We start from the raw sequence: 24956 nt of genomic DNA, 5'->3' as shown, positions 1-24956 counted from the left end.
CCGGGTGGTTCAGGAGGAAGGGATCTGGGCCCCCCCACACACACACACACCCGCAGCTCCCTCCATCTGCAGACACCAGGGATCTGGAGGTCAGGCCCCAGGGCTCATCCAGCTTCGCCATCTGCTCCGCAGTCCGTGGAGATGCGAGAGATGGGCAGAGATGGCTACTCCGACAGCGAGCACTACCTCCCCATGGAAGGCCAGGGCCGGGCCGCCTCCATGCCCCGCCTCCCTGCAGAGAACCAGGTGAGGGCTATCACCACTGCCCTGGGGCTGGACCCCTAACTCTGCACCAGGTGGGGCCGGGCCCCCCGCAACAAGCAGCCCAGTGCATCCCATCCCTGCCGGACTCAGGCCTGGGTAGAGACTCCTTGGGCCTCTGAAGCAGTCTGCAGGCCCCACCCACCACCTGGCCACACCTGGAGCACCTGCAGACCCTCCTCCCTCACAGAGGACGGAGAGGAAAGTGCTCCCCTGGGGCAGAGGGCAGTGGCCACTGCAAAATGGTCTCTGGCTGCCCTGGTTGGAGGTTGCAGACAGGGGAGGTTGTGGAAGATTAGTGGGTGCAGCAGGGTTCAACAGGGCCAGGTGACACCTGCCGCGAAGATCACCCCTACACAAACACACACACATGCTCAGCATGCATGCACACACACGTGCAGCTGTGCGCCTACTCAGATGCTTGCATACACACACACATGCGTGTGCACGTGGGCATATACACACTGCACATGTCCTCACACATGCACACATGTACGAGCACACGTGTCTGTATATGGGAACTTGACAGGTCCTAGGATGAAGTAGCAGAGTCTGGGGTGGGTCTGGGGGCAGCTGGGTTCCTATTTTCTGTCTGGTCTCTGTGGGGGTCACTGGGGGAGACAGGGGTGTGTGCTTGATGTGTGTCTGTGTGTGGCCGCTTCACCCAGCTGCCAGGCCCACCTGCAGATGATCTAGTTGCCCTGGACTCGTGGGACAGAGGGCCCAGAGGCATAGCTGGCTGCCCCCCCGGCCTGAGCAGCGGCGGCCCATGCACACAGCCGGCCTCTGGAGGAGAACAGGGCGTGGCTTCAAGAGCCTGGCCCGGGCGCGTGGCATGTGTGGCTGTGGCGAGCTTTCTGTGTGCTGTGTGTGGCGTCTGCACGGGGCAGGAGGCTGCGCTGTGCCTGGCTGGACCAGGGTCACCTGAGGGCCTGGCCTCTGGCTGCTGGGAACATGGGTTGGAGAGCACCCAGTGTGCATGCTGCTGCCCCCTCAGGACCTAGCTGCTGGGCCCCAGGAGGGGGTTGGGACAAGCCCAGCTGACGGCCACCACGTGGAAGCTTTGAGCATCAGCTGGAGCCAGGGGTTGGGGTATGCATCGCATGAGGCAGAGCCCAGGGCCAGGGGCTCGAGGCTGCGCCATCCCGTCTTTCGGTCCCATGCCTCTGCCATCTGTCTGTCTGTGTCTCCTGTCTGTCTCCTCTGTACCCATGGGAATGGAGGACATCCAGCCCTGGGGGCCCAGGACACCCACCCGCCAGGACTTTTAACTTTTCTTTTCCTTCCTGCCTTCTCCCTCCAATTTCTCTTGATGCCAGTGCCACCCCCCTCCCTGGCTTCTTCTCCATGTACCGCCTCCTCACTCTCCCTCTTGCCTTTTATATTTATTTTCTTCTTTCTGTTTTTTCTGTGTGCACCATCCCATGGGGCTGTGACAGAGGAGAAGGGGCCGGCCACGTGGGAATAACCTCAGTGTATGTACCGCGCCTGCCCAGCGCCCAGCAGGGCTCCGGCCCCCTCTTCCTCCCCACCCCCCCTCCAGGGAGTCCCGTCATCTCTCACCCTCACCCTCAGACCCCACCCTTTCTTTGCCAATCTCACCCTCTCCCCCATGGAGCCCAATCCTTGTGTGTGGTGTCCTGTGTGTGCCCCCCACCCATACGCCCCGGTGGGCGGGGCCATCCCCATCCTCACTCCTACCACCTTTTCTTCAGGGCCCCCTACGCCAGAGGACACGGGCTCTCCAAGAGCCTGGCCCACCCTGCACCTCTTTCTGGGGGGCTTCTTCCCCTAACACCACCACCAACCCGTGGTCCTGCAGCTCCTACCTGGAGCCACCAGTGCTCAGCTGGGCTGGACCTTGGGAGGTGGACATCTGCCCCATCTCCCTCCTTCCCTCCTCTGCCTGCTGCAGAGAAACCTGTGTCAGGGCTTGACCCAGGGGTGCAGCACCCGGGAAAAGAGTGGGCCCCCAGAGCCTCAGGTGCCTGGGTATCCCCCACCCCCACCCAGAGCTCCCTAGCGTGGGCCTCACCAGAAGGACTCAGACTTGCGGGGGCAGCGAGCACAGCCCCGTTAGCCGGGAGGACCTGGAGCTGCCCTGCCGGGCACCTGGTCCTGAGCCCATAGGTCAGCCAGCCACAGAGTCGGAGGCTTCTCACCTTCCCAGGAGAGCAAGCTGGGGCAGGGACGAGGGCAGCAGTCAGGGCTCCCAGGTTTGCACCCTGGATGTATGAGGGCAGGGCTTCCCTCTGGCCAGCCTGAGCCTGCCCAACCCTGGCTGGGCCCCAGGGGCTGGAGGATGAGGGTCAGATCTTTCTGGTCAGAACCCAGGATGGGCTCAAAAGGAGCAGTCTTGTCTCTGAGGGACAGAGGAGTCCTCACGCTCCACCCTCAGAGGCCTGGCCACACTCAGAGCCCTGAATGATCAGGGGGAGCCAAGGCCCCACGGCACCCCCTGGCCCCTGCCCCAGGATGGTCACACTCCAGTCATCAGAGGCCGCCGCCAGGCTGTTGCGATGGGGCAGGAAGGACCGGGACCACTTGGTGCTAGCTGCTGACCCCAGCCCACTGGCCTGTCCCCCTCCCAGACCATCTCAGACACCAGCCCCATGAAGCGTTCAGCCTCCGTGCTGGGCCCCAAGGCCCGACGCCTGGATGACTACTCACTGGAGCGGGTCCCACCCGAGGAGAACCAGCGGCACCACCAGCGGCGCCGCGACCGCAGCCACCGCACCTCTGAGCGCTCCCTGGGCCGCTACACCGACGTGGACACAGGTGGGCACCGACATGGACACAGATGGGCAGCCCCGTGGGGCTCAGGGACAAGCGGAACAGAGGAGAGGGGAGGAGAAGGCAGGGCGGGGGAGACACTGAGGAAGGAGAAAGGGAAAGGCCTCCTTGGAGAGGGGACAGAGGGGGCCAGGCAGCGGCTGCAGGAACCTGGGTACGGCCCCGTCCCCCCGACCCACTGACCTGCCTTGGTCTAGGGGATCTCTAGGGCCCTACACCCTCCGGGTGGCCTCCTGTGTGTGCATCTGCACCACTTGTCCCTCACGACCACCTGTCTGTCCCACCCTCGCCCGGCCCAGGCTTGGGGACAGACCTGAGCATGACCACTCAATCCGGGGACCTGCCGTCGAAGGAGCGGGACCAGGAGCGGGGCCGGCCCAAGGATCGGAAGCATAGACAGCACCACCACCACCACCACCACCACCACCCCCCGCCCCCTGACAAGGACCGCTATGCCCAGGAACGGCCAGACCACGGCCGGGCGCGGGCCCGGGACCAGCGCTGGTCCCGCTCACCCAGCGAGGGCCGAGAGCACATGGTGCACCGGCAGGTGGGTGCGGCTGCAAGTGACCCCAGGCTGGGCTCACGGGTGGGGAGGCGGGGAGGAGAGAAGGGGACCCCCTACCCTACAGCCACTCTGGGCAAAGGTCCCCCGATCCCGGCTGTGACCACCTCCCATCCTGCCCCCAAGCCACAGGGGTGCCCGGCGGCCGGAGCAGACACGGCTCCCGGCCACATCAGCTGCCCATGCTGTCCCCCCAACACCCCCGCCCACCCGCCGCCCCCTCCCCGCCGCCCGCAGCTGCTTCCTCCTCGGTTGTGGATCACATTTGAGTTCTGGGCCGCGCCCGCCCGACCTTTCGCTTTCCTTTAACCCGGCTTCCGTTTTTGTTTCGATTATAATTTGTCTTCTGGACGCCTGTGAGTAATTTTTGAAACTTCTGCTATTTTTAACCCCGAAACTTACAAAACTCCATTTCTCATTTCTCTTTTCACTTTGTTGTGTTGGTTTTCGACTCCTCCCCTCCCTCCTTGTCTCACTCTCCCTCCTCCCCTCCCTCCTCCCTGTGGCTGTTGCTTTTTTCCATTCAAATGTCCTGTGTCCCCCCCCCTCCTCCTCCCCCCCTCCTCCTCCCTCCCCTCCCGGCCCTTCTCCCTTGGCTCCCCTCTCTTCCTCCCAATCCTGTGTCTCCTTTGATTTTGTTGTATCTTTTTTTTTGATTTCCTTTGTTTCAATTTTCGTGTAGGGCAGTAGTTCCGTAAGTGGAAGCCCAGCCCCCTCAACATCTGGTACCAGCACTCCGCGGCGGGGCCGCCGCCAGCTCCCCCAGACCCCCTCCACCCCCCGGCCACACGTGTCCTATTCCCCTGTGATCCGTAAGGCCGGCGGCTCGGGTCCCCCGCAGCAGCAGCAGCAGGCGGTGGCCAGGCCGGGCCGGGCGGCCACCAGCGGCCCTCGGAGGTACCCAGGCCCCACGGCCGAGCCTCTGGCGGGAGATCGGCCGCCCACGGGGGGCCACAGCAGCGGCCGCTCGCCCAGGATGGAGCGGCGGGTCCCAGGCCCGGCCCGGAGCGAGTCCCCAAGGGCCTGTCGCCACGGTGGGGCCCGGTGGCCGGCATCCGGCCCGCACGTGTCCGAAGGGCCCCCGGGTCCCCGGCACCACGGCTACTATCGGGGCTCCGACTACGACGAGGCCGACGGCCCGGGCAGCGGGGGCGGCGGGGAGGCCATGGCCGGGGCCTACGACGCGCCACCCCCAGCACGACACGCGTCCTCGGGCGCCACCGGGCGCTCGCCCAGGACTCCCCGGGCCTCGGGCCCGGCCTGCGCCTCGCCTTCCCGGCACGGCCGGCGACTCCCCAACGGCTACTACCCGGCGCACGGACTGGCCAGGCCCCGCGGGCCGGGCTCCAGGAAGGGCCTGCACGAACCCTACAGCGAGAGCGACGACGATTGGTGCTAAGCCCGGGCGAGGTGGCGCCCGCCCGGCCCCCCACGCACCCCACGCACACACCCCACCCGAGGAGCCGCGCAGAGGCCGCGGGGGCCCAGCATAGAGGGCCCGGGAGAGGGCCAGCCGGGAGACCCCAGACTCTGGAGAGGCCAGGGCTGGGCCACAAGGGTGTCCCGCAGAGACCCTCGGCCAGAAGAGACCCTCCTGGGCAGCCACGGCGCCCCCCACCCAGCCCCGATCCCCCCCACCTACGACGGGCTCTCGGGTGGGAGGCAGGGGGCAGACAAACCACACCGCCAAGGGATTTGAATTAACTCAGCCATTTTTGGAGAACTTTGGGGAACATGGAAAAAAACAAAAAAACAAAAAAACATTTTTAAAAGAAAAACGGGGAGAAAAAAAATAGCTTCTATTGATGAGTTTTATCATCTCAATTGAATCTTTCCTTTCCCTGATGAACGAGAGCTGGTGGCCGAGTGCGGCAAAGAAGCCGGAAGGAACCGGAACCCCAGCGCCCAGCACCCATCACCAGACACACTCATATCCACACACGTTCTCAGACACACACAGGAGTGCTTGCCGGTTATACCAAACCCTACTATTACTGCCTGCAGAAATCAATTAAAAAAAATAATAACAATAAACAATTTTAAAAAGGACAAAAAAATTAATGATTGAGAAAAGAGGCATTTTTTTCTGACATTTGGTCCTGCTTGAAATAACAAAAGAAGAAAAAAAAAAAACCCACCATGACCACCGATTCCTTTGCTTCTTTTTTCCTTTTTTCCTACCTTGTTTGAAAACCGTGGGCTTGGGACTGTGAATTATTGCATGACATTCAAAAAGAAAAAAAAAAATAAAAAAAGTTGAATCAAAGGGTTTTTGGATGGGCGTGGTCTTTATCCCTTAGCTAGGTGCTGCCTGGGTGGGTCTCTCTTGGGGAATCATACAAAGAGGCACTTTGTTAGCTCCTAGAAGCAGTGTTTGAAAGCGACAAAGAGGCCAGGCATTGTTGTGCACGCCTGTAATCCCAGCACTTTGGGAGGCCAAGGCAAATGGATCACTTGAAGTCAAGAGTTCGAGACCAACCCGGCCAACATGGCAAAACCCCATCTCTACTAAAAAAAAAAAAAAAAAAAAATTAGCCACGCGTGGTTGCACACACCTGTAATCCCAGCTACTCCGGAGGCTGAGGCACGAGAATCACCTGAGCCTGAGAGGCGGAGGTTAACAGTGAGCCAAGATCCCACCACTGCACTCCAGCCTGAGTGACAGAGTGAGACTCTGTCTTTAAAAAAAAAAAAAAAAAGGCCGGGCGCGGTGGCTCACGCCTATAATCCCAGCACTTTGGGAGGCCGAGGTGGGTGGATCACATGAAGTCAGGAGTTCACAACCAGCCTGGTCAACATAGTGAAACCCCGTCTTTACTAAAAACACAAAAATTAGCCAGGCATGGTGGTGGGCGCCTGTAATCCCAACTACTTGGGAGGCTGAAGCAGGAGAATAATTTGAACCTGGGAGGCAGAGGTTTCAGCGAGCCCAGACCGCGCCATTGCACTCCAGCCTGGGCAACAAGAGCTAAATTCCGTTTCAGAAAAAAAAGAAAGTGGCGAAGACGGAGGAAACTGCAGCTCTCCGGTCCCTTGCTATTTGCAATGTCTGGGTAATTGTCCCAGTGACACAGAGAGCAATGCAAGCTTCTCCTGTCACGGGCCCCAGTGGAATGAGCTGGCTGAGTTGGGAGCTCAGGAAAGCAAAAAACCGAAGATCCTATCCAGGTCCTTGGCAGCTGTCCTTGCTGGGGTGCAGGGCAGTGCACCCCGCCCTCCATGCACAGGTTCCCAGTTCTCCCAAAGCTTAGGTCTGAACTGAGAGCAGCCATCCTGGGCCAGGCGAGGTGGCTCAAGCCTGTAATGCAGCACTTTGGGAGTCCAAGGCGGGCAGATTGCTTGAAGCCAGAAGTTAGAGACCAGCCTGGCTAACATGTGAAACCCCGTCTCTACTAAAAATACAAAAATTAGCCAGGCATGGTGGCGGGCGCCTGTAATCCCAGCTACTCGAGAGGCTGAGGCAGGAGAATCACTTGAACCCAGGAGGCAGAGGTTGCAGTGAGCCAAGATCGTGCCATTGCACTCCAGCCTGGGCAACAGAGCAAGACTCTGTCTCAGATAATAATAGTTTGGTCTTGTGGACACCCCCACCCCAAAGTGTTTCAGCCATCCTCAGAGTCCAAGACTCCTTTGAGAACTTCTGTTCTCAGAACAGTACCTGACCCATAGCAAGCTATTATTGACTATCACCATTACTACTATAGCATTAAGGCAAACATTTTGAACAGGTCTTGTTCCAGACAACAGGCCCTGCGTGAGCTTACCTCAGGCAAGAAATCTGCAGACTCCAGATGGGAAGACAGGTATAAGTCCTTCTAAAATAATGGTAAGCCAAGTGTGGTGGCACGCACCTGTAGTTCCAGCTATTCAGGAGGCTGAGGCAGGAGGATCACTTGAGCCCACGGAGGTCAAGACCAGCTATGATCACACCTGTGAATAACCATTGCACTCCAGCCTGGGTGATGTAGAAAGATCTCATCTCTAAAAAAAATTAAAAGTAAAAATAAATAAATAAAATAATGACATCTAGGAAAAGATCAGTCCAACAAGAAGTCAAAGTTTTGAGGCTGAGTGCGGTGGCTGACTCTTGTAATCTCAACACTTTGGGAGGATCGCTTGAGGCTGGTAGTTCAAGACCAGCTGGGCAACATAGCAAGACCCTGTCACTAAAAAAAAAAAAGGTGTTTTGTTTTTTTTTTAAGGCTGGGCACAATGGCTCACACCTGTAATCCCAGCACTTTGGCAGGCCAAGGCAGTAAAATCACCAAGTCAGGAGTTTGAGACCAGCCTGGCCAACATAGTGAAACCCCATCTCTACTAAAAATACAAAAATTAGCTGGGTGTGGTGGTGCATGCCTATATTCCCAGCTACTCGGGAGGCTGAGGCAGGAGAATCGCTTGAACCTGGGAGGCAGAGGTTGTAGTGAGCTGAGATTACATCACTGCACTCCAGCCTGGGCGACAGAGTGAGACTCCGTCTCAAAAAAAATAATAATAGGCCGGGCGCGGTGGCTCAAGCCTGTAATCCCAGCACTTTGGGAGGCCGAGGCGGGTGGATCACGAGGTCAGGAGATCGAGACCATCCTGGCTGACACGGTGAAACCCCGTCTCTACTAATAAATACAAAAAACTAGCCGGGCGAGGTGGCGGGCGCCTGTAGTCCCAGCTACTGGGGAGGCTGAGGCAGGAGAATGGCGTGAACCCGGGAGGCGGAGCTTGCAGTGAGCTGAGATCCGGCCACTGCACTCCAGCCTGGGCGGCAGAGCGAGACTCCGTCTCAAAAAAAAAAAAATAATAATAATAATAATAATAATTTTTTTTAATGGAAGGGAGGGAGCCTGGCAACCTGCAACCAACACAGGCTTCTAAACAAGCTGCCCGTCCAAGGCAGAGTTGGCCTCTGGTCCCCCTCCCATGGTGTTGGGGTTGAGTGTGTCCAGGAGCCACTGGAGAAAGCCAGGGTTCGTGCAATTCCTTCTGCTGCCAATGAGGCTGCAGTCATCTGTCCCCCCAGGAATGAAGTTCACCACCGAAGCCCGCCATAAGCCCTGAACTCAAAGGCCAAGTCTATACCCAAGTGCTAAGAGGTGGTCCGAGGCCTCCACAGTCCACATCATCAGGCTGGAGTGTTAGTTGCCCAGGAGACACAGGGGATGAGGAAGAGGAGGGGAGCTTGGCTTAGTCCCAGGTCTCACATCCCCTCAGGCCATTGTTTGAGCCTCATCACCTAGAAGGCTGAAAGGGCATGATTGTCATAGAAATGCCCTGAGGTTCAAAAGCCCAAGCATCGGCTGAGCTGGGTGGCTCATGCCTGTAACCCCAGCACTTTGGGAGGTCAAGGTGGGTGGATTGCTTGAGCTCAGGAGTTCGAGACCAGCCTGGGCAACATGGCGAGACCCTGTCTCTACTAAAAATGAAAAATAGCAGAGTGTGGTGGTACATGCCTGTGGTCCCAGCTACTGGAGAGGCTGAGGCTGGAGGATCACTTGAGCCCAGGAGTTCGAGACCAGCCTGGGCGACATGGTGAAACCCCATCTCTACAAAAAATACAAAAATTGGCTGGGAGTGGTGGCTCACGCCTGTAATCCCAGCACTTCGGGAGGCTGAGGCGGGCGGATCACCTGAGGTCGGGAGTTCGAGACCAGCCTGACCAACATGGAGAAACCCCGTCTCTACTAAAAATACAAAATTAGCCAGGCATAGTGGCGCATGCCTATAATCCCAGCTACCTGGGAGGCTGAGGCAGGAGAAGCACTTGAATCCAGGAGGTGGAGGTTGCAGTGAGCCAAGATCATGCCATTGCACTCCAGCCTGGGCAACAAAAGTGAAACTCTGTCTCAAACAATAAATAAATACATAATATAAAAATTAGCCTGGCATTGCGGTGCATGCCTGTGGTCTCAGCTACTTGGGAGGCTGAGGTGGGAGAATCAAAGGAACCCAGGAGATCAAGGCAGCAGTGACCTATGATCACGCCACTGCACTCCAGCCTAGGTGACAGAGAAAAATCCTGTTTCAAAAAGAAAAAAAGAGAGAGAGAGAGGGAGACAGAGAGTTATTTTAGAAAGGTTGTTTATGTAGACTTATCTTGGGACTATCTGTAGTGAGAGGAGTCGCTCTGCTCTCCCTGGTAAGGAGATGGGGGGACACCTCCACAGAGGGAAATTTATGTCACCTTCTTTTTTTTTTTTTTTTGAGACGGAGTCTCGCTCTGTCGCCCAGGCTGGAGTGCAGTGGCCGGATCTCAGCTCACTGCAAGCTCCGCCTCCCGGGTTCACGCCATTCTCCTGCCTCAGCCTCCCCAGTAGCTGGGACTACAGGCGCCCGCCACCACACCCGGCTAGTTTTTTTGTATTTTTTAGTAGAGACGGGGTTTCACCGGGTTAGCCAGGATATGTCACCTTTTTTTTTTTTTTTTTTTTTGAGACGGAGTCTCGCTCTGTCGCCCAGGCTGGAGTGCAGTGGCCGGATCTCAGCTCACTGCAAGCTCCGCCTCCCGGGTTCACGCCATTTTCCTGCCTCAGCCTCCCAAGTAGCTGGGACTACAGGCGCCGCCACCTCGCCCGGCTAGTTTTTTGTATTTTTTAGTAGAGACGGGGTTTCACCATGTTAGCCAGGATGGTCTCGATCTCCTGACCTCATGATCCGCCCACCTTGGCCTCCCAAAGTGCTGGGATTACAGGTTTGAGCCACCACGCCCAGACAATTTTTTGTATTTTTAGTAGAGACAAGGTTTCACCATGTTGGCCAGGCTGGTCTCAAACTCCTGATCTCAGGTGATCCATCCACCTTGGCCTCCCAAAATGCTGGATTATAGGCGTGAGCTACCGTGCCTGGCCATCTACTGATTTTCTATTGCATTCAGCTCAGAATAATTATTATGCTACAGTTGATAGCTAGCTAGCTAGATGATAGATAGATAGATAGATAGATAGATAGATAGATAGATAGATAGATTGATTGATTTTTTTTTTTTTTTTTTTTTGAGACAGGGTCTTGGTCTGTTCCCAGGCTGGAGTGCAGTGGTGCAATCTCAGCTCTCTGCAACCTCAGCCTCGCAGCCTCAAGCCATCCTCCTACCTCAGCCTCCCAAGTAGCTGGGACCACAGGTGGATGCCACCACATGCCTGGTGAATTTTTTGTATTTTTGGTAGAGATGGGGTTTTGCCACATTGCCCAGGCTAGTCTCAAACTCCTGAGCTCAAATGATCCACTCACCTCGGCCTCCCAGAGTGCTGGATTACAAGCGTGAGGCACTGTGCCCAGTCTCTAAGTGATATATTTTTAAGGGTAACGTATCCTGATCCCCTTCAGCTGCCATCAGAGAACTGGGGTGGGGACATGGAACGGTCACATCACCCGGCTGGAGGACTTGTGAGACAGCCATGACTGTGCGGGGGCCCCAGCCAGAGCACCTCAGGAGGCTGAGGCAGGAGAATCGCTTGAACCTGGGAGGTAGAGGTTGTTGCAGTGAGCCAAGATCATGCCACTGCACTCCAGCCTGGGTGACACGGCAAGACTCCGTCTCAAAAAAAAAAAAAAAAAAAAAAAAAACTGCGGAGGGGAAGAAAATGGATGGCTTTTTAAAAAATTAAAGAAGTTGCCGGGCATGGTGGCTCATGCCTGTAATCCCAGCACTTTGGGAGGCCGAGGCGGGTGGATCACGACGTCAGGAGTTCAAGACCAGCCCGGCCGAGATGGTGAAACCCCCGTCTCTACTAAAAACACAAAAATTAGCCGGGTGTGGTGTTGAGTGCTTGTAATCCCAGGTATTCGGGAGGCTGTGGCAGAGAATTGCTTGAACCCGCAAGGCGGAGGTTGCAGTGAGCCGAGATCGCACCACTGCATTCCAGCCTGGGTGAGAGAGGGAGACACCATCTTAAAAAAAGAAAAAAAAACAAAATTAAAGAAGTCAGATGTGGTAGCATGCACCTGAAGTCCCAGCTAAGGCTAAGGCGAGAGGATCACTTGAGCCCAGGAGTTTGAGAGCAGACTGGGCAACCTAGCAAGACCCATCTCAAAAAAGAAAATTAAAGAAATAGGAGTTGGGCCAGGCACAGTGGCTCATGCCTGTAATCCCAGCACTTTGGGAGGCCGAGGTGGGTGGATCACCTGAAGTCAGGAGTTCAAGACCAGCCTGGACAACATGATGAAACCCCGTCTCTACTAATAATACAAAAATCAGCCGGGTGTGGTGGTGCGCACCTGTAATCCCAGCTATTCAGGAGGCTGAGGCAGGAGAATTGGCTTGAACCTGGGAAGCAGAGGTTGTAGTGAACCAAGATCGTGCCACCTCACTCCAACCTGGGAGACAGAGGGAAACTCCGTCTCAAAAAAATAAAATAAAATAAAAAATTAAAGAAATAGGAGTTGTGGCCGGGCGCGGTGGCTCAAGCCTGTAACCCCAGCACTTTGGGAGGCCGAGACGGGTGGATCACGAGGTCAGGAGATCGAGACCATCCTGGCTAACACAGTGAAACCCCGTATCTACTAAAAAAAAAATACAAAAAACTAGCCGGGCGAGGTGGCAGGCGCCTGTAGTCCCAGCTACTCAGGAGGCTGAGGCAGGAGAATGGCGCAAACCCGGGAGGCGGAGCTTTCAGTGACCTGAGATCCGGCCACTGCACTCCAGCCTGGGCGACAGAGCAAGACTCTGTCTCAAAAAAAAAAAAAAAAGAAATAGGAGTTGTATTAGTCTCTTCCTGTAGCTGCTGTAATAAAATATCCGCCGGGCGTGGTGGCTCACGCCTGTAATCCCAGCACTTTGGGAGGCCAAGATGGGAGGATCACGAGGTCAGGAGATCGAGACCATCCTGGCTAACACGGTGAAACCCCGTTTCTACTAAAAAATACAAAAAACTAGCTGGGCGTGGTGGCGGGCACCTGTAGTCCCAGCTACTCGGGAGGCTGAGGCAGGAGAATGGCATGAACCCGGGAGGCGGATCTTGCAGTGAGCTGAGATTCGGCCACTGCACTCTAGTCTGTGCGACAGCGAGACTCCGTCTCAAAAAAAAGATAAAATAAAATAAAAAAATAAATTATCACAGGCTGTGTGCCTTACAATAGCAGACATTTGGCTGTGCCCAGTGGCTTACGCATGTTATCCCAGCATCCTGGGAGGCCGAGGCAGACAGATCACCTGAGGTCAGGAGTTCAAGACCAACCTGGCCAACATGGTGAAACCCCTTCTCCACTAAAAATACAAAAAAAATTAATAAATAACCAGGCATGGTGGCAGACATCTGTAGTCCCAGCTACTCAGGAGACTGAGACAGGAGAAACGCTTGCACCTGGGAGACGGAGGCTGCAGTGAGCCGAGATCGCACCATTGCCCTCCAGCCTGGGCACCAAGAGTGAACCTCCGTTCAAAAAAAAAAGTCCTATTCTTGGACTTCCCTGCCTCCAGAAACGTGAGCTACACGTTTCTGTCGTTTATGAATCCCCCAGTCTATGATATTTTGTTATAGCAGTCCAAACGGATTAAGGCAGATGCTATTCAACCCAGAGCAGTAACACAACCGATAAAGGAGGTGCAGACGGTGTCCGCAAATGACCTGCCATCATGGGACACGGCTAGCCGAGGAAGCACTGGACGCTCCGCTGTGTCTCCCGCTGTGAGTCCTGTGGGAACTGGCTTCCCCCTGAGCGTTTGTCTCAAGTACACGGCGACTGTGATGACAAGTCACTCCTATTCCCTCATCTATGTCAGCTGAGCACCGCTGAAGGCCAAGTGAGGATGAGCAGATGAGGGCAGCCATCGTGGAGGAGAGACTGCAGAGGGGACAGACACGGAAACCAATGTCATCCTACCCACATCCTGAATCGGCGATGACAGCCGCGTCTGCTATACAGGGTGCCTACGTCCCATCTGGACTCCTGTGTCTGCCGCCTCTGCCCTGCCTGGAATGATGGCCGGTCCCACGCTGCGGTCTCCTGTCACACCCGTCACGCCTACCACCTTTCCCCCTGTGAGTTTCCCCCAGCCCCAGGCCCCTACCAGCCCTGCACACTTCTACATCAGGCCCAGCCCCACTCACCCACCCTTGGTTCTCTCATACCTGCCCCTGCAGTCCTGCAAAAGGGGACCTCCCTCCTGCCCACTCTGATATATATATATATTTTTTTATATATATATATATTTTTTTTTTTTTTGGACATATGAACAGGGTCTTGCTCTGTCACCAAAGCTGCAGTGCAGTGGCGTGATCACAGCTCACTACAGTCTGGAGCTCCTGGGCTCAACCAATCCTCCCTCCTCAGTCTCCCAAGTAGCTGGGACTACAGGTGCACATGACCACACCGAGCAATTTTGTGTGCAGATTGCATCTGTTACTATGTTGCCCAGGCTGGTCTCCAACTCCTGGCCTCAAATGATCCTCTGCCTCAGCCTCCTGAGTAGTTGGAATTACAAGCATGAGCCACCACACTCGATAGCTGTTTTAATTGATGCATCATAGATGTACATAGTTTTGGGGGTACATGTGATGACTTAATACATTCATATAATTTGTAAAGATCAAATCAAGTGTACTTGAGATATGCGTCATCTTAAATATAAATATTTAGGCTGGGTGCGGTAGCTTACGTCAGTAATCCCAGCACTTTGGGAGGCCGAGGTGGGTGGATCACCTGAGGTCAGGATCGAGAACAGCCTGACAAACATGGAGAAACCTCTTCTCTACTAAAAATACAAAATTAGCCGGGCATGGTGGCACATGCCTGTAATCCCAGGTACTAGAGAGGCTGAGGCAGGAGAAGTACTTGAACCTGGGAGGCAGAGGTTGCGGTGAGCCAATATCACACCACTGCACTCCAGCCTGGGCAACAAGAGCGAAACTACGTCTCAAAAACAAAAAAAAAGAATACAAAAATTAGCCAGGCACAGTGGTGGGTGCCTGTAATTCCAGCTACTGAGGAGGCTGAGGCAGGAGAATCGCTTGGGCCGGGGAGGCAGAGGCTGCAGTGAGCCGAGATTGCGCCATTGCACTCCAGCCTGGGTGACAGAGTGAGACTCTGCCTCAAAAAAAAAAAAAAAAAAAAAAAAAAAAAAAAAACAAAGAAGGCCAGGTGAGGTGTCTCATGCCTGTAATCCCAACACTTTGGGAGGCCAAGGCGAGCAGATCACGAGGTCAGGAGTTCAAGACCATCCTGGCCAACATGATGACACCCCATCTCTATTAAAATACAAAAAAATTGGCCAGGTGTGGTGGCACACACCTGTAGTCCCAGCTACTCCAGAGGCTGAGACAGGGGAAATGCTTGAACCCGGGAGGCAGAGGCTGCAGTGAGCCGAGATCACGCCACTGCACTCCAGCCTGGCGACAAAGCAAGACTCCGTTTCAAAAAAAAAACCAAGAAAATAAGAAAACATTGGGAAAATGCTCAGATGTTGGTCTGGGCAAAGATTTTTTGTGCGAGGTCCCAAAAGCACAGGCAACAAAAGGAAAAATCAACAAACGGGATTATATCAAGCACTTTTTTTTTTTTTTAAGTCAGGGTATTGCTATATTACCCAGGCTGGCCTGAAACTTGTAGACTCAAGGGATCCTCCTGCCTCAGACTCCCAAGTAGCTGGGACTACAGGCACATGCCACCATGCCCAGCTTGGAAAAATGTTTTAAACTTGAGGCTGGGTGTGGTGGCTCATGCCTGTAATCCCACTGCTTTGGGAGACCGAGGAGGGCGAATCATTTGAGGTGTCAGGAGTTCACGACCAGCCTGGCCAAAATGGTGTAACCCAGTCTCTACAAAAATACAAAAATTAGCCAGGCAGAATGGTGAGTTCCTGTAATCCCCACCATTGTAGTAACCCCACCATTGTAGTAATTGAGCTACTGGGAGAATTACTTCAACCTGGGCGGAGCTTGCAGCGAGCCACAGAGCGAGACACTGTCTCAAAAAACGACAAAAAAAAAGAGATCGAGACCATCCTGGCCAACATGGTGAAGCCCTGTCTCTACTAACTGGGTGTGGTGGCGCGTGCCTGTAGTCCCAGCCACTCGGGAGGCTGAGGCAGCAGGATGGCTTGAACCTGGGAGGCAGAGGTTGCAGTGAGCCAAGATCCCAACAGAGCAAGACTCCATCTCAAAACAAACAAACAAACAAAAAGAATCTAGAACTTGGGCCAGGTGCGGTGGCTCACGCCTGTAATGCCAGCTACTTAGGAGCCTGAGAGGCTAGAGAACCCCTTCAACCCTCAGGTCAGAGGTTGCAGTGAGCTGAGATCACCCCCACTGCACTCCACCCTGGGCAACAGAATGAAACTGTGTCTCAAAAAAATAATAATTTTTGAAATTTTTGAAAAAGGGCCAGGAGCCATGATTCACACCTGTAATCCCAGCACTTTGGGAGCTCGAGGAAGGTGGATCACTTGAGGTCAGGAGTTCAGGACCAACCTGGCCAACATGGTGAAACCCTGTCTGTAGGAAAAATACAAAAGTTAGCCAGATGTGGTGGTGCATGCCTGTAATCCCAGCTACTCGGGACGCTGAGACATAAGAATTCCTTGAACTGGGAAAGCGGAGGTTGCAGTGAGCCGAGATCGCACCACCACTGCACTACAGCCTGTGTGACAGAATGAGACCCTGTCTCAAAAAAAAAGAAAACAAAAAGTAAATCAATTGGACAATCAAATTAGATTCGGAACTCCACAAAGTTAGGTCCAGGGCCTTGCTCAAGGTAGTGTCCCAAGCTCCAGGCTCCAGGGGGCCTTATTTTACCTGAGGTTGCACAGCCGGAACAAGCCAAGGAGTCAGGTCGACAGCGCCACCTAGAGGCCAGATGGCAAACAGCCAAACATGAGACCACCCTTTTTTTTTTTTTGAGACAGTTTTGCTCTTGTTGCCCAGGCAGGAGGGCAGTGGCGCGAACTTGGCTCACTGCAACCTCTGCCTCCCAGATTCAAGCGATTCTCCTGCCTCAGCCTCCTGAGTAGCTGGGATTACAGACATGCGCCACCATGCCCGCCTAATTTTGTATATTTTGTCGAGACGGGGTTTCACCAAGTTTGTCAGGCTGGTCTCGAACTCCCGGCCTCAGGTGATCCACCCGCCTCGGCCTCCCAAAGTGCTGAGATTACAGGCGTCAGCCACCATGCCCGGAGAGACCACTCTTAATTCTAACTGGATGAATGGGCGCTGTGGGCCACTACAGGTGGGTGCCACAGCGCCCAACTAATGTATTTATTTACTTATTTGTTTGTTTGTTTGCTTGTTTTTTGAGATACAGTCTTGCTCTGTCAGCCAGGCTGGAGTACAGCGACACGATCTCACCTCACTGCAACCTCTGCCTCCCGGGTTGAAGCAATGTTCTTGTGTCAGTGAGAGGAGTGGCTGCTTAGGAGAGGTACAGAAAGTGGCAGGCTGGGCACACGCCTGTAATCCCAGCATTTTGGGAGGCCAAGGCAGGTGGATCATTTGAGGTCAGGAGTTTGAGACCAGGCTGGCCAACATGGTGAAACTGCATCTCTACTAAAAATACAAAAATTAGCCGGGTGTGGCGGGGCATGCCTATAGTCCCAGCTACTCGGAAGGCTGAGGCAGGAGAATTGCTTGAACCCAGGAAGCAGGGATTGCAGTGAGCCAAGATCGCACCACTGCACTCCAGCCTGAGCAACACAGCAAGAAGACATTGTCTTAAAAAAAAAAAAAAAAAAAGGCCGGGCGCGGTGGCTCACGCCTGTAATCCCAGCACTTTGGGAGGCCGAGGCGGGCGGATCACAAGGTCAGGAGATCGAGACCACGGTGAAACCCCGTCTCTACTAAAAATACAAAAAATTAGCCGGGCACGGTTGTGGGCGCCTGTAGTCCCAGCTACTCGGGAGGCTGAGGCAGGAGAATGGCGTGAACCCGGGAGGCGGAGCTTGCAGTGAGCCGAGATCGCGCCACTGCACTCCAGCCTGGGCTGGGCGACAGAGCGAGACTCTGTCTCAAAAAAAAAAAAAAAAAAAAGAAAGCAAGAAAGACAAGAAAAGAAAGAAAGCAAGAAAGCAAGCAAGCAAGCAAGCAAGCAAGCAAGCAAGCAAGGCCAGGCACGGTGGCTCACGTCTGTAATCCCAACACTTTGGGAGGCCGAGGTGGGTGGATCACCTGAGGTTGGGAGTTCGAGACCAGCCTGACCAACATAGAAAAACTCCGTCTCTACTAAAAATACAAAATTAGCCAGGTGTGGTGGCGCATGCCTGTAATCCCAGCTACTCGGGAGGCTGAGGCAGGAGAATCGTTTGAACCCAGGAGGTGGAGGTTGCAGTGAGCTGAGATCGTGCCATTGCACTCCAGCCTGGGCAACAAGAGTGAAACTCCATCTCCAAAAAAAAAAAAAAGAAAGAAAGAAAGAAAAAGAAAGAAAGGAAAGAAAGAAAAGAAAGAAAACCGAAACTGGAAAGACAGAGGCAGTCTCTTTTTTTCTTTTTCTTCTTCTTGTTTTGTTTTGTTTTGTTTTTCTGTTGTTGTTGTTGAGACAGTGTCTCACTCTGTTTCCCAGGCTGGAGTGCAGTGGTCCCATTATAGCTCACTGCACCCTCGACCTCCTAGGCTCCATTGATCCTCCCACCTCAGCCTCCCAAGTAGCTGGGACCACAGGTGAGTGCCACCACACCTGGCTACTTTGTTTTTAATCCCAGCACTTTGGGAGGCGAAGACGGGAGGATCACCTGAGTCCAGGAGTTTGAGATGAGGCTGGGCAACACAGTGAGACCTCATTTCTTTTTTTTTTTTTTTTTTTTTTTTTGAGACAGTGTTTCGCTCTGTGCAATGGTATGATTGCTCACTGCAACCTCTGCCTCCTGGGTTCAAGCGATTCTCCTGCCTCAGCCTCCTGGGTAGCTGGGATTACAGGCATACACCACCACGCCTGGCTAATTTTATATTTTTAGTAGAGATGGGCTTTCTCCATGTTGGTCAGGCTGGTCTCAAACTCCTGACTTCCAACAATCCACTGCCTTGGCCTCCCAAAGTGCTGGGATAACAGACGTGAGCCACCGTGCCTGGCCTGCCCCACTCCTGTGGTCTCAGCTACTTGGGACGTTGGGATGGGAGGATCACTTGAGCCCAGGAGGTCGAGGCTGCAGTGAGCTATGAACACACTACTGCACTCCAGCCTGGGCAACAGAGCCAGACCCTCTCTCAAATAAATAGATAAATCAAATAGAGACGGATCTCACTATGTTGCCCAGGCTGGCCTTAAAGTCCTGACTCTAAGCAAATCTCCCACCTGGGCCTACTCAGTAGCTAGGACTACAGGTGGATGCCACGCCCAGCTAATTTTTATTTTTTATTTATTTAGTTTTTTTGTTTTGTTTTGTTTTGTTTTGAGATACAGTCTTGCTCTGTTGCCCAGGCGGGAGTACAGTGGCATGATCTCACCTCACTGCAACCTCCACCTCCCGAGTTGAAGCAATTCTCTTGTGTCAGCCTCCCGAGTAGCTGGGACTACAGTCGCCTGCCACCATGCCTCACTAATTTTGGTGTTTTACTAGAGAGGGGGTTTCACCACGTTGGCCAGGCTGGTCTCGAACTCCTGACCTCGCCCACCTTGGCCTCCAAAAGTGCTGGGATTACAGGTGTGAGCCACTGCACCTAACCTTTTTTGTTTGCTTGTTTAAGAGACAGGGTTTTGGCCAGAGCCAGACTGTCTCAAAAAATAAATAAATAAATAAATAAATAAATAAATAAATAAATAATTAGCCGGGCGTGGTGGTGCCTGCCTGTAATCCCAGCTACTCGGGAGGCTGAGGCAGGAGAATCGCTCGAACCCAGGAGGCGGAGGTTGTGGTGAGCCGAGATCACGCCATTGCACTCCAGCCTAGGCAACAAGAGTGAAACTCCGTCTCAAAAAAAAAAAAAGAAAGAGACAGGGTTTTGCTACGTTGCCCAACCTTGTCTCAACTCGTGGCCTCAAAGGACCCAAGGGAGAAAGTTTCTGATCAGAAAAATAAGAGTCAGGCTGGGCTCAGTGGCTCATGCCTGTAATCCCAGCACTTTGGGAGGCCGAGGCAGGTGGGTCACTTGAGGTCATGGGTTCAAGATCAGCCTGGTCAACATGGTGAAACCCCATCTCTACTAAAAATACAAAAATTGGCTGGACATGGTTCTGGGCACCTGTAATCCCAGCTTACTTAGGAGGCTGAGACAGGAGAATTGTTGAACTCAGGAGATGAAGGTTGCAGCGAGCCGAGATCCCACCCTGGCACTCCAATTTGGGCGACAGAGCAAGACTCCGTCTCAAAAGAAAAGAGTCAGAAAGGCTCAAAAAGGCTCAATGACTTGTCCAGTGTCACACAATTATAAAAAGGGTGAGACTTGCCGGGCGTAGTGGCTCATGCCTGTAATCCCAGCACTTTGGGAGGCTGAGGCGGGCAGATCACGAGGTCAAGAGGTCGAGACCATTCTGGCCAACATGGTGAAACCCCATCTCTACTAAAAAAAGTACAAAATTTAGCTGGGTGTGGTGGCACTTGCCTGTAGTCCCAGCTCCTCGGGAGGCTGAGGCAGGAGAATTGCTTGAACCCGGGAGATGGAGGTTGCAGTGAGCCGAGATCGCGCCATTGCACTCCAGCCTAGCGACAGGGCGAGACTCCGTCTCAAAAAAAAAAAAAGAAAAAAAGGATGAGACTTGAATCTGTAACCGGTTGGTTTCTGGTTTCCGTCCAGTCACACTTGCCATTTCCCTGAGGACACGCCCCTGCTGGTTGAGACCTAGTTAACTTCTGCCACGTCCACCCCACCCTCGCCTCCGCCTCGTGATCCAGAACAACAATCTCCAGGTCCTTGAACTTCAGATGGTCCAAAGTTCAGGGTGGTTCAAGATATTGAAACCATCTCTTTCCCCTTCCCCTCCCAGCCAGCCAGGGAGAGTTAGGTTCTGCTACCTCTGGAACCAAACCATGAATCCAAAGTCCAGTCAGTGGGCCATGCTTGTAATCCCAGCACTTTGGGAGGCTGAGGGAGGCAGATCGCTTGAGGCCAGAAGTTCAAGACCACCCTGGGCAACATTGCAAGACCCCATCTTTACAAAATTAGCTAGGCATGGTGCCTCATGCCTGTAGTCCCAGCTACTTGGGAGGCTGAGGCAGGAAGATCACTTGAGCCCAGGAGGTGGAGGCTGCAGTGAGCTATGACCACACCGCTGCATTCCAGCCTGTGTGACAGAGTAAGACTGGCTTAAAATAAATAAATAAATAAATAAATAAAGGCCAGGCACAGTGGCTCACACCTGTAATCCCAACACTTTGGGAGGCCGAGGTGGGTGGATAACTTGAGGTTGGGAGTTCAAGACCAGCCTGGCCAACATGGTGAAACCCCGCCTCTAGTAAATACACAAAAATTAGCTGAGTGTGGTGGCAGGCGCCTGTAGTCCCAGCTACTCAGGAGGCTGAGGCAGGAGAATATCTTGAAACCAGGAGGTGGCGGTTGCAGTGAGCCAAGATCATACCACTGCACTTCAGCCTGCACAACAAAAGTGAAACTCCATCTTAAAAAAATAAAATAAAATAATAATAATAATTAATTTAATTTAAAAGAAAAATAATTAATTAATTAAAAAGAAAAGTCCAGGCCAGGCATGGTGGCTCACACCTGCAATCTCAGTATTTTGAGAGGCCGAGGCGGGCAGATCACTTGAGGACAGGAGTTCACGACCAGCCTGGCCAACATGGTGAAATCCTGTCTCTAGTAAAAATTACAAAAATTACAGGCACGTGGTGGCACATGCCTGTAATCCCAGCTACTAGGGAGGCTGAGGTAGGAGAATTCTTTGAACCCAGGAGGCAGAGGTTGCAATGAGCCGAGATTGCGCCACTGCACTCCAGCTGGCCCACAAAGCCAGACCTTGTCTAAAAAAAAAAAGAAAATTCCAGTTAGTGGGTGGACAGCTACAGCTCTCCTACCCACCTCGGCTCCTCTAACTCTCTGTCTTGCTGTGGGTCCACAGTGGCCCTGGGGGTTTCCACCTTCTGGGCAAAGGAAATAGGTGTGATGTGTTGTCTCTGGAGATACAGCGGTGTTAAACCAGAACCTTCCAACAGAAATCCAACGTACGTCACATTTAAAATTTCTAGCCTGTTGCGGTGGGTCACAACTGTAATCCCGGTATTTTGAGAGGCCAAGGTGAGCAGACTGCTTGAGCTCAGGAGTTCGAGACCAGCCTGGACAACAAAGTGAAACCCCCATCTCCGCCGGGCGCAGTGGCTTACGCCTGTAATCCCAGCACTTTGGGATACCGAGGTGGGCAGATCACCTGAGGTCAGGAGTTCGAGACCAGCCTGACCACCATGGAGAAATTCCATCTCTACTAAAAATACAAAATTAGCCAGGCATGGTGGCGCATGCCTGTAATCCCAGCTATTTGGGAGGCTGAGGCAAGAGAATCGTTTGAACCCGGCAGGTGGAGGTTGCAGTGAGCCGAGATTGCGCCATTGCACTCCAGCCTGGGCAACAAGAGCAAAACTCCATCTCAGGAAAAAAAAAAAAAAAAAAAAAAAGGAAAGAAAGAAAGAAAAGAAACCTCATCTCTACAAAAAATACAAAATTTAGCCAGGTGTAGTGGTGTGTGCTTTTAGTTCCAGCTTCTCAGGAGGCTGAGATAGGAGGATCGCTTGAGTGTGGGAGGAAGAGATTGCAGTGAGCTGAGATGGCGTCACTGCACTCTAGCCTGGGCAACACAGCCAGACACTGTCTAAATAAATAAATAAACAAACAAACAAAAATGTTCTGGTAGCCATGTTAAAGAAAGTAAAAAGAGGCTGGGCCCAGTGACTCACACCTATAATCCAGGCACTTTGGGAAGCTGAGGCAGGCAGATCACCTGAGGTCAGGAGTTCGAGACCAGCCTGGCCAACACGGTGAATCCCCGCCTCTAGTAAAAATTCAAAATTGGCGGGGCATGGTGGCTCACGCCTGCAATCCCAGCACTTTGGGAGGCCAAGGCGGGCGGATCACAAGGTCAGGAGATCGAGACCATCCTGGAGAACATGGTGAAATCCCGTCTCTACTAAAAATACAAAAAGAAATTAGCTGGGCGTGATGGCGGCCGCCTGTAGTCCCAGCTACTCAGGAGGCTGAGGCAGGAGAATGGCGTGAACCCTGAGGGCGGAGCTTGCAGTGAGCAGAGATCATGCCACTGCACTCCATCCTGGGCGACAGAGGGAGACTCCGTCTCAAAAAAAAAAAAAAAAAAAAAACAAAATTAGCCAGGCTTGGTGGCAGGTGCCTGTAATCCCAGCTACTCTGGAGGTTGAGGCAGGAGAGTCGCTTAAACCCGAGAGGCGGAGGCTGCAGTGGGCGAAGATCATGCCATTGCACTCCAGCCTGAGGGAGAAGAGCAAGACTCCCTCTCAAAAAAAAATTTTAAAAGCGGCTGGGCGCGGTGGCTCACGCCTGTAATCCCAGCACTTTGGGAGGCAGAGGCGGGTGGATCACGAGGTCAGGAGATTGAGACCATCCTGGCTAACAGGTGAAACCCCGTCTCTACTAAAGAAATACAAAAACCTGGCCGGGCGCGGTGGCTCAAGCCTGTAATTCCAGCACTTTGGGGGGCCGAGACGGGCGGATCACGAGGTCAGGAGATCGAGAGACGATCCCGGCTAACACGGTGAAACCCCGTCTCTACTAAAAAATACAAAAAAATAGCCGGGCGAGGTGGCGGGCGCCTGTAGTCCTAGCTACTCGGGAGGCTGAGGCAGGAGAATAGCGTAAACCCGGGAGGCGGAGCTTGCAGTGAGCTGAGATCCGGCCACTGCACTCCAGCCTGGGTGACAGAGCAAGACTCCATCTCAAAAAAAAAAAAAAAAAAAAAAAAAAAAAAAAAAAAACCAGCCGGGCGAGGTGGCGGGCGCCTGTAGCCCCAGCTACTCCGGAGGCTGAGGCAGGAGAATGGCGTGAACCCGGGAGGCGGAGCTTGCAGTGAGCTGAGATCCGGCCACTGCACTCCAGCCTGGGCGACAGAACGAGACTCCGTCTCAAAAAAAAAAGAAATACAAAAAATTAGCGGGGCGTGGTGGCGGGCACCTGTAGTCCCAGCTACTCGGGAGGCTGAGGCAGGAGAATGGTGTGAACCCAGGAGGCGGAGCTTGCAGTGAGCCGAGATAGCGCCACTGCACTCCAGCCTGGGCAACAGAGCAGGACTCCGTCTCAAAAAAAAAAAAAAAAAAAGCCTGGCCGTGTGTGGTGGTTCATGCCTGTAATCCCAGCACTTTGGGAGGCCGAGGCGGGTGGATCACCAGAAGTCAGGAGCTCAAGACCAGCCTGACCAACAAGGTGAAACCCTCCACTAAAGGGTTTCTTTACTAAAGAAAAGTACCTCACTTGCTGTGGACGACGGAGCCGGCTCCCACAAAGTCTGCACAAAGCCCGTCTCTACTAAAAATACAAAAATTAGCCAGGCGTGGTGGCAGGCACCTGTAGTCCCAGCTACTCAGGAGACTGAGACGGGAGAATTGCTTGAATCTGGGAGGCGGAGGTTGCAGTGAGCCGAGATTGTGCCACTGCACTCCAGCCTAGGTGACAGAGCAAGACTGTATCTCAAAGATAAATAAATAAATGCACATACAAATACAAATACAAAAAATTAGCCAGGTGTGGTGGCAGGCCCCTGTAATCCCAGCTACTTGGGAGGCTGAGGCAGAGAATTGCTTGAACCCAGGAGGCAGAGGTTGCAGTGAGCCAAGATCATGCCATTGCACTCCAGCCCGGGCGACAGAGCAAGACTGTGTCTCAAAAAAGAAAGAGAGAAAGGGAGAAAGGGAGAAAGGGAGGAAGGGAGGAAGGGAAGAAGGAAGGGAGGGAGGGAGGGAGGGAAAAGAAAGAAAGAAGAGAGAGAGAGAAAGAGAAAGAAAAAAGAAAGAAAGAAAGGGAAAGAAAGAAAAGAAAGAGAGGTGAAACTAAGTTTTTTTAGTTGAGGTGAAATTCACATAGCATAAAATTAATTGTTTAAAATGTACAATTCTGAGGCATTTAGTACATTCACAGTGTAATACAACCACCATCTCCATCTAGTTTCAAAATATTTTCATGACTCCACCTGTAATCACAAGTACTCAGAAGGCTGAAGTGAAAGAATGGCTTTCCCTCAGAAGTTAGAGACCAGCCTCGGCAACATAGAGAAACCCCAGCTATAAAAAAAATTTTTTTGGTTGGGCGTGGTAGCTCACACCTGTAATCCCAGCACTTTGGGAGGACAAAGCAGGTGAATCATTTGAGGTCAGGAGTTCGAGACCAGCCTGGCAAATATGGCAAAACCCCATCTCTACGAAAAATACAAAAATTAGCTGAGCATGGTGGCACATGCCTGTAATCCCAGCTACTCTGGAGGCTGAGGCACAAGAATTGCTTGAACCCAGGAA

At 53.3% G+C, this 24956-nt stretch overlaps 2 protein-coding genes and 1 long non-coding RNA gene across 12 annotated transcripts in view; 1 reads left to right on the top strand and 2 right to left on the bottom strand.

Annotated features, from left to right (window-relative positions):
• LOC105499905 (calcium voltage-gated channel subunit alpha1 A) overlaps window positions 1–5885 on the top strand; it is a 433831-nt gene extending 427946 nt beyond the window's left edge. For 5 of the 10 annotated variants that reach the window (XM_071087269.1, XM_071087268.1, XM_011710297.3 and 2 more), the window contains 5 exons: window positions 133–246; window positions 1701–1736; window positions 2853–3039; window positions 3354–3604; window positions 4302–5162. In XM_071087269.1, coding sequence (XP_070943370.1) covers window positions 133–246; window positions 1701–1736; window positions 2853–3039; window positions 3354–3604; window positions 4302–5018 — 1305 coding nt within the window. In that variant the 3' untranslated portion in view covers window positions 5019–5162. Of the gene's footprint in view, window positions 1–132; window positions 247–1700; window positions 1737–2852; window positions 3040–3353; window positions 3605–4301 lie in introns of all 10 variants that reach the window. The other 5 variants (XM_071087271.1, XM_071087270.1, XM_011710610.3 and 2 more) reach the window with 4 other exon arrangements.
• Window positions 5617–24956, bottom strand: part of LOC105463658 (uncharacterized) — a 39201-nt gene continuing 19861 nt past the window's right edge. Inside the window, exon 3 of the long non-coding RNA XR_011617737.1 lies at window positions 5617–7600. This is a non-coding gene — a long non-coding RNA (uncharacterized lncRNA). The remainder of the gene's footprint in view (window positions 7601–24956) is intronic.
• On the bottom strand, window positions 8422–23410 carry LOC139360395 (uncharacterized). The gene is made up of 2 exons (XM_071087285.1): window positions 17707–23410; window positions 8422–9240 (listed from the first exon to the last, which is right to left on the bottom strand). The coding sequence occupies exons 1-2, from the start codon at window positions 18119–18121 to the stop codon at window positions 8843–8845; spliced, it is 813 nt and encodes a 270-aa protein (XP_070943386.1). The 5' UTR covers window positions 18122–23410; the 3' UTR covers window positions 8422–8842.

Source organism: Macaca nemestrina, chromosome 20 (genome assembly GCF_043159975.1).
Source record: "Macaca nemestrina isolate mMacNem1 chromosome 20, mMacNem.hap1, whole genome shotgun sequence".
NCBI classification, from domain to species: Eukaryota; Metazoa; Chordata; class Mammalia; order Primates; family Cercopithecidae; genus Macaca; species Macaca nemestrina.
Note: the sequence above shows the minus strand (reverse complement) of the source record. Positions and strands in the feature narration are given on the sequence as shown.

What these genes read in the sequence shown, in the direction of transcription:
- LOC139360395 (XM_071087285.1), bottom strand. Translation starts at nt 18,121, where the DNA reads ATGGGACCACTGCACTCCAGCCTGGGAAACAGAGTGAGACACTGTCTC. An exon ending in TCTCGAACTCCCAACCTCAG is followed by an intron (nt 9,241 to 17,706) that starts GTGATCCACCCA and finishes TCCCGACCTCAG; the next exon opens with GTGATCCGCCCGCCTCAGCC.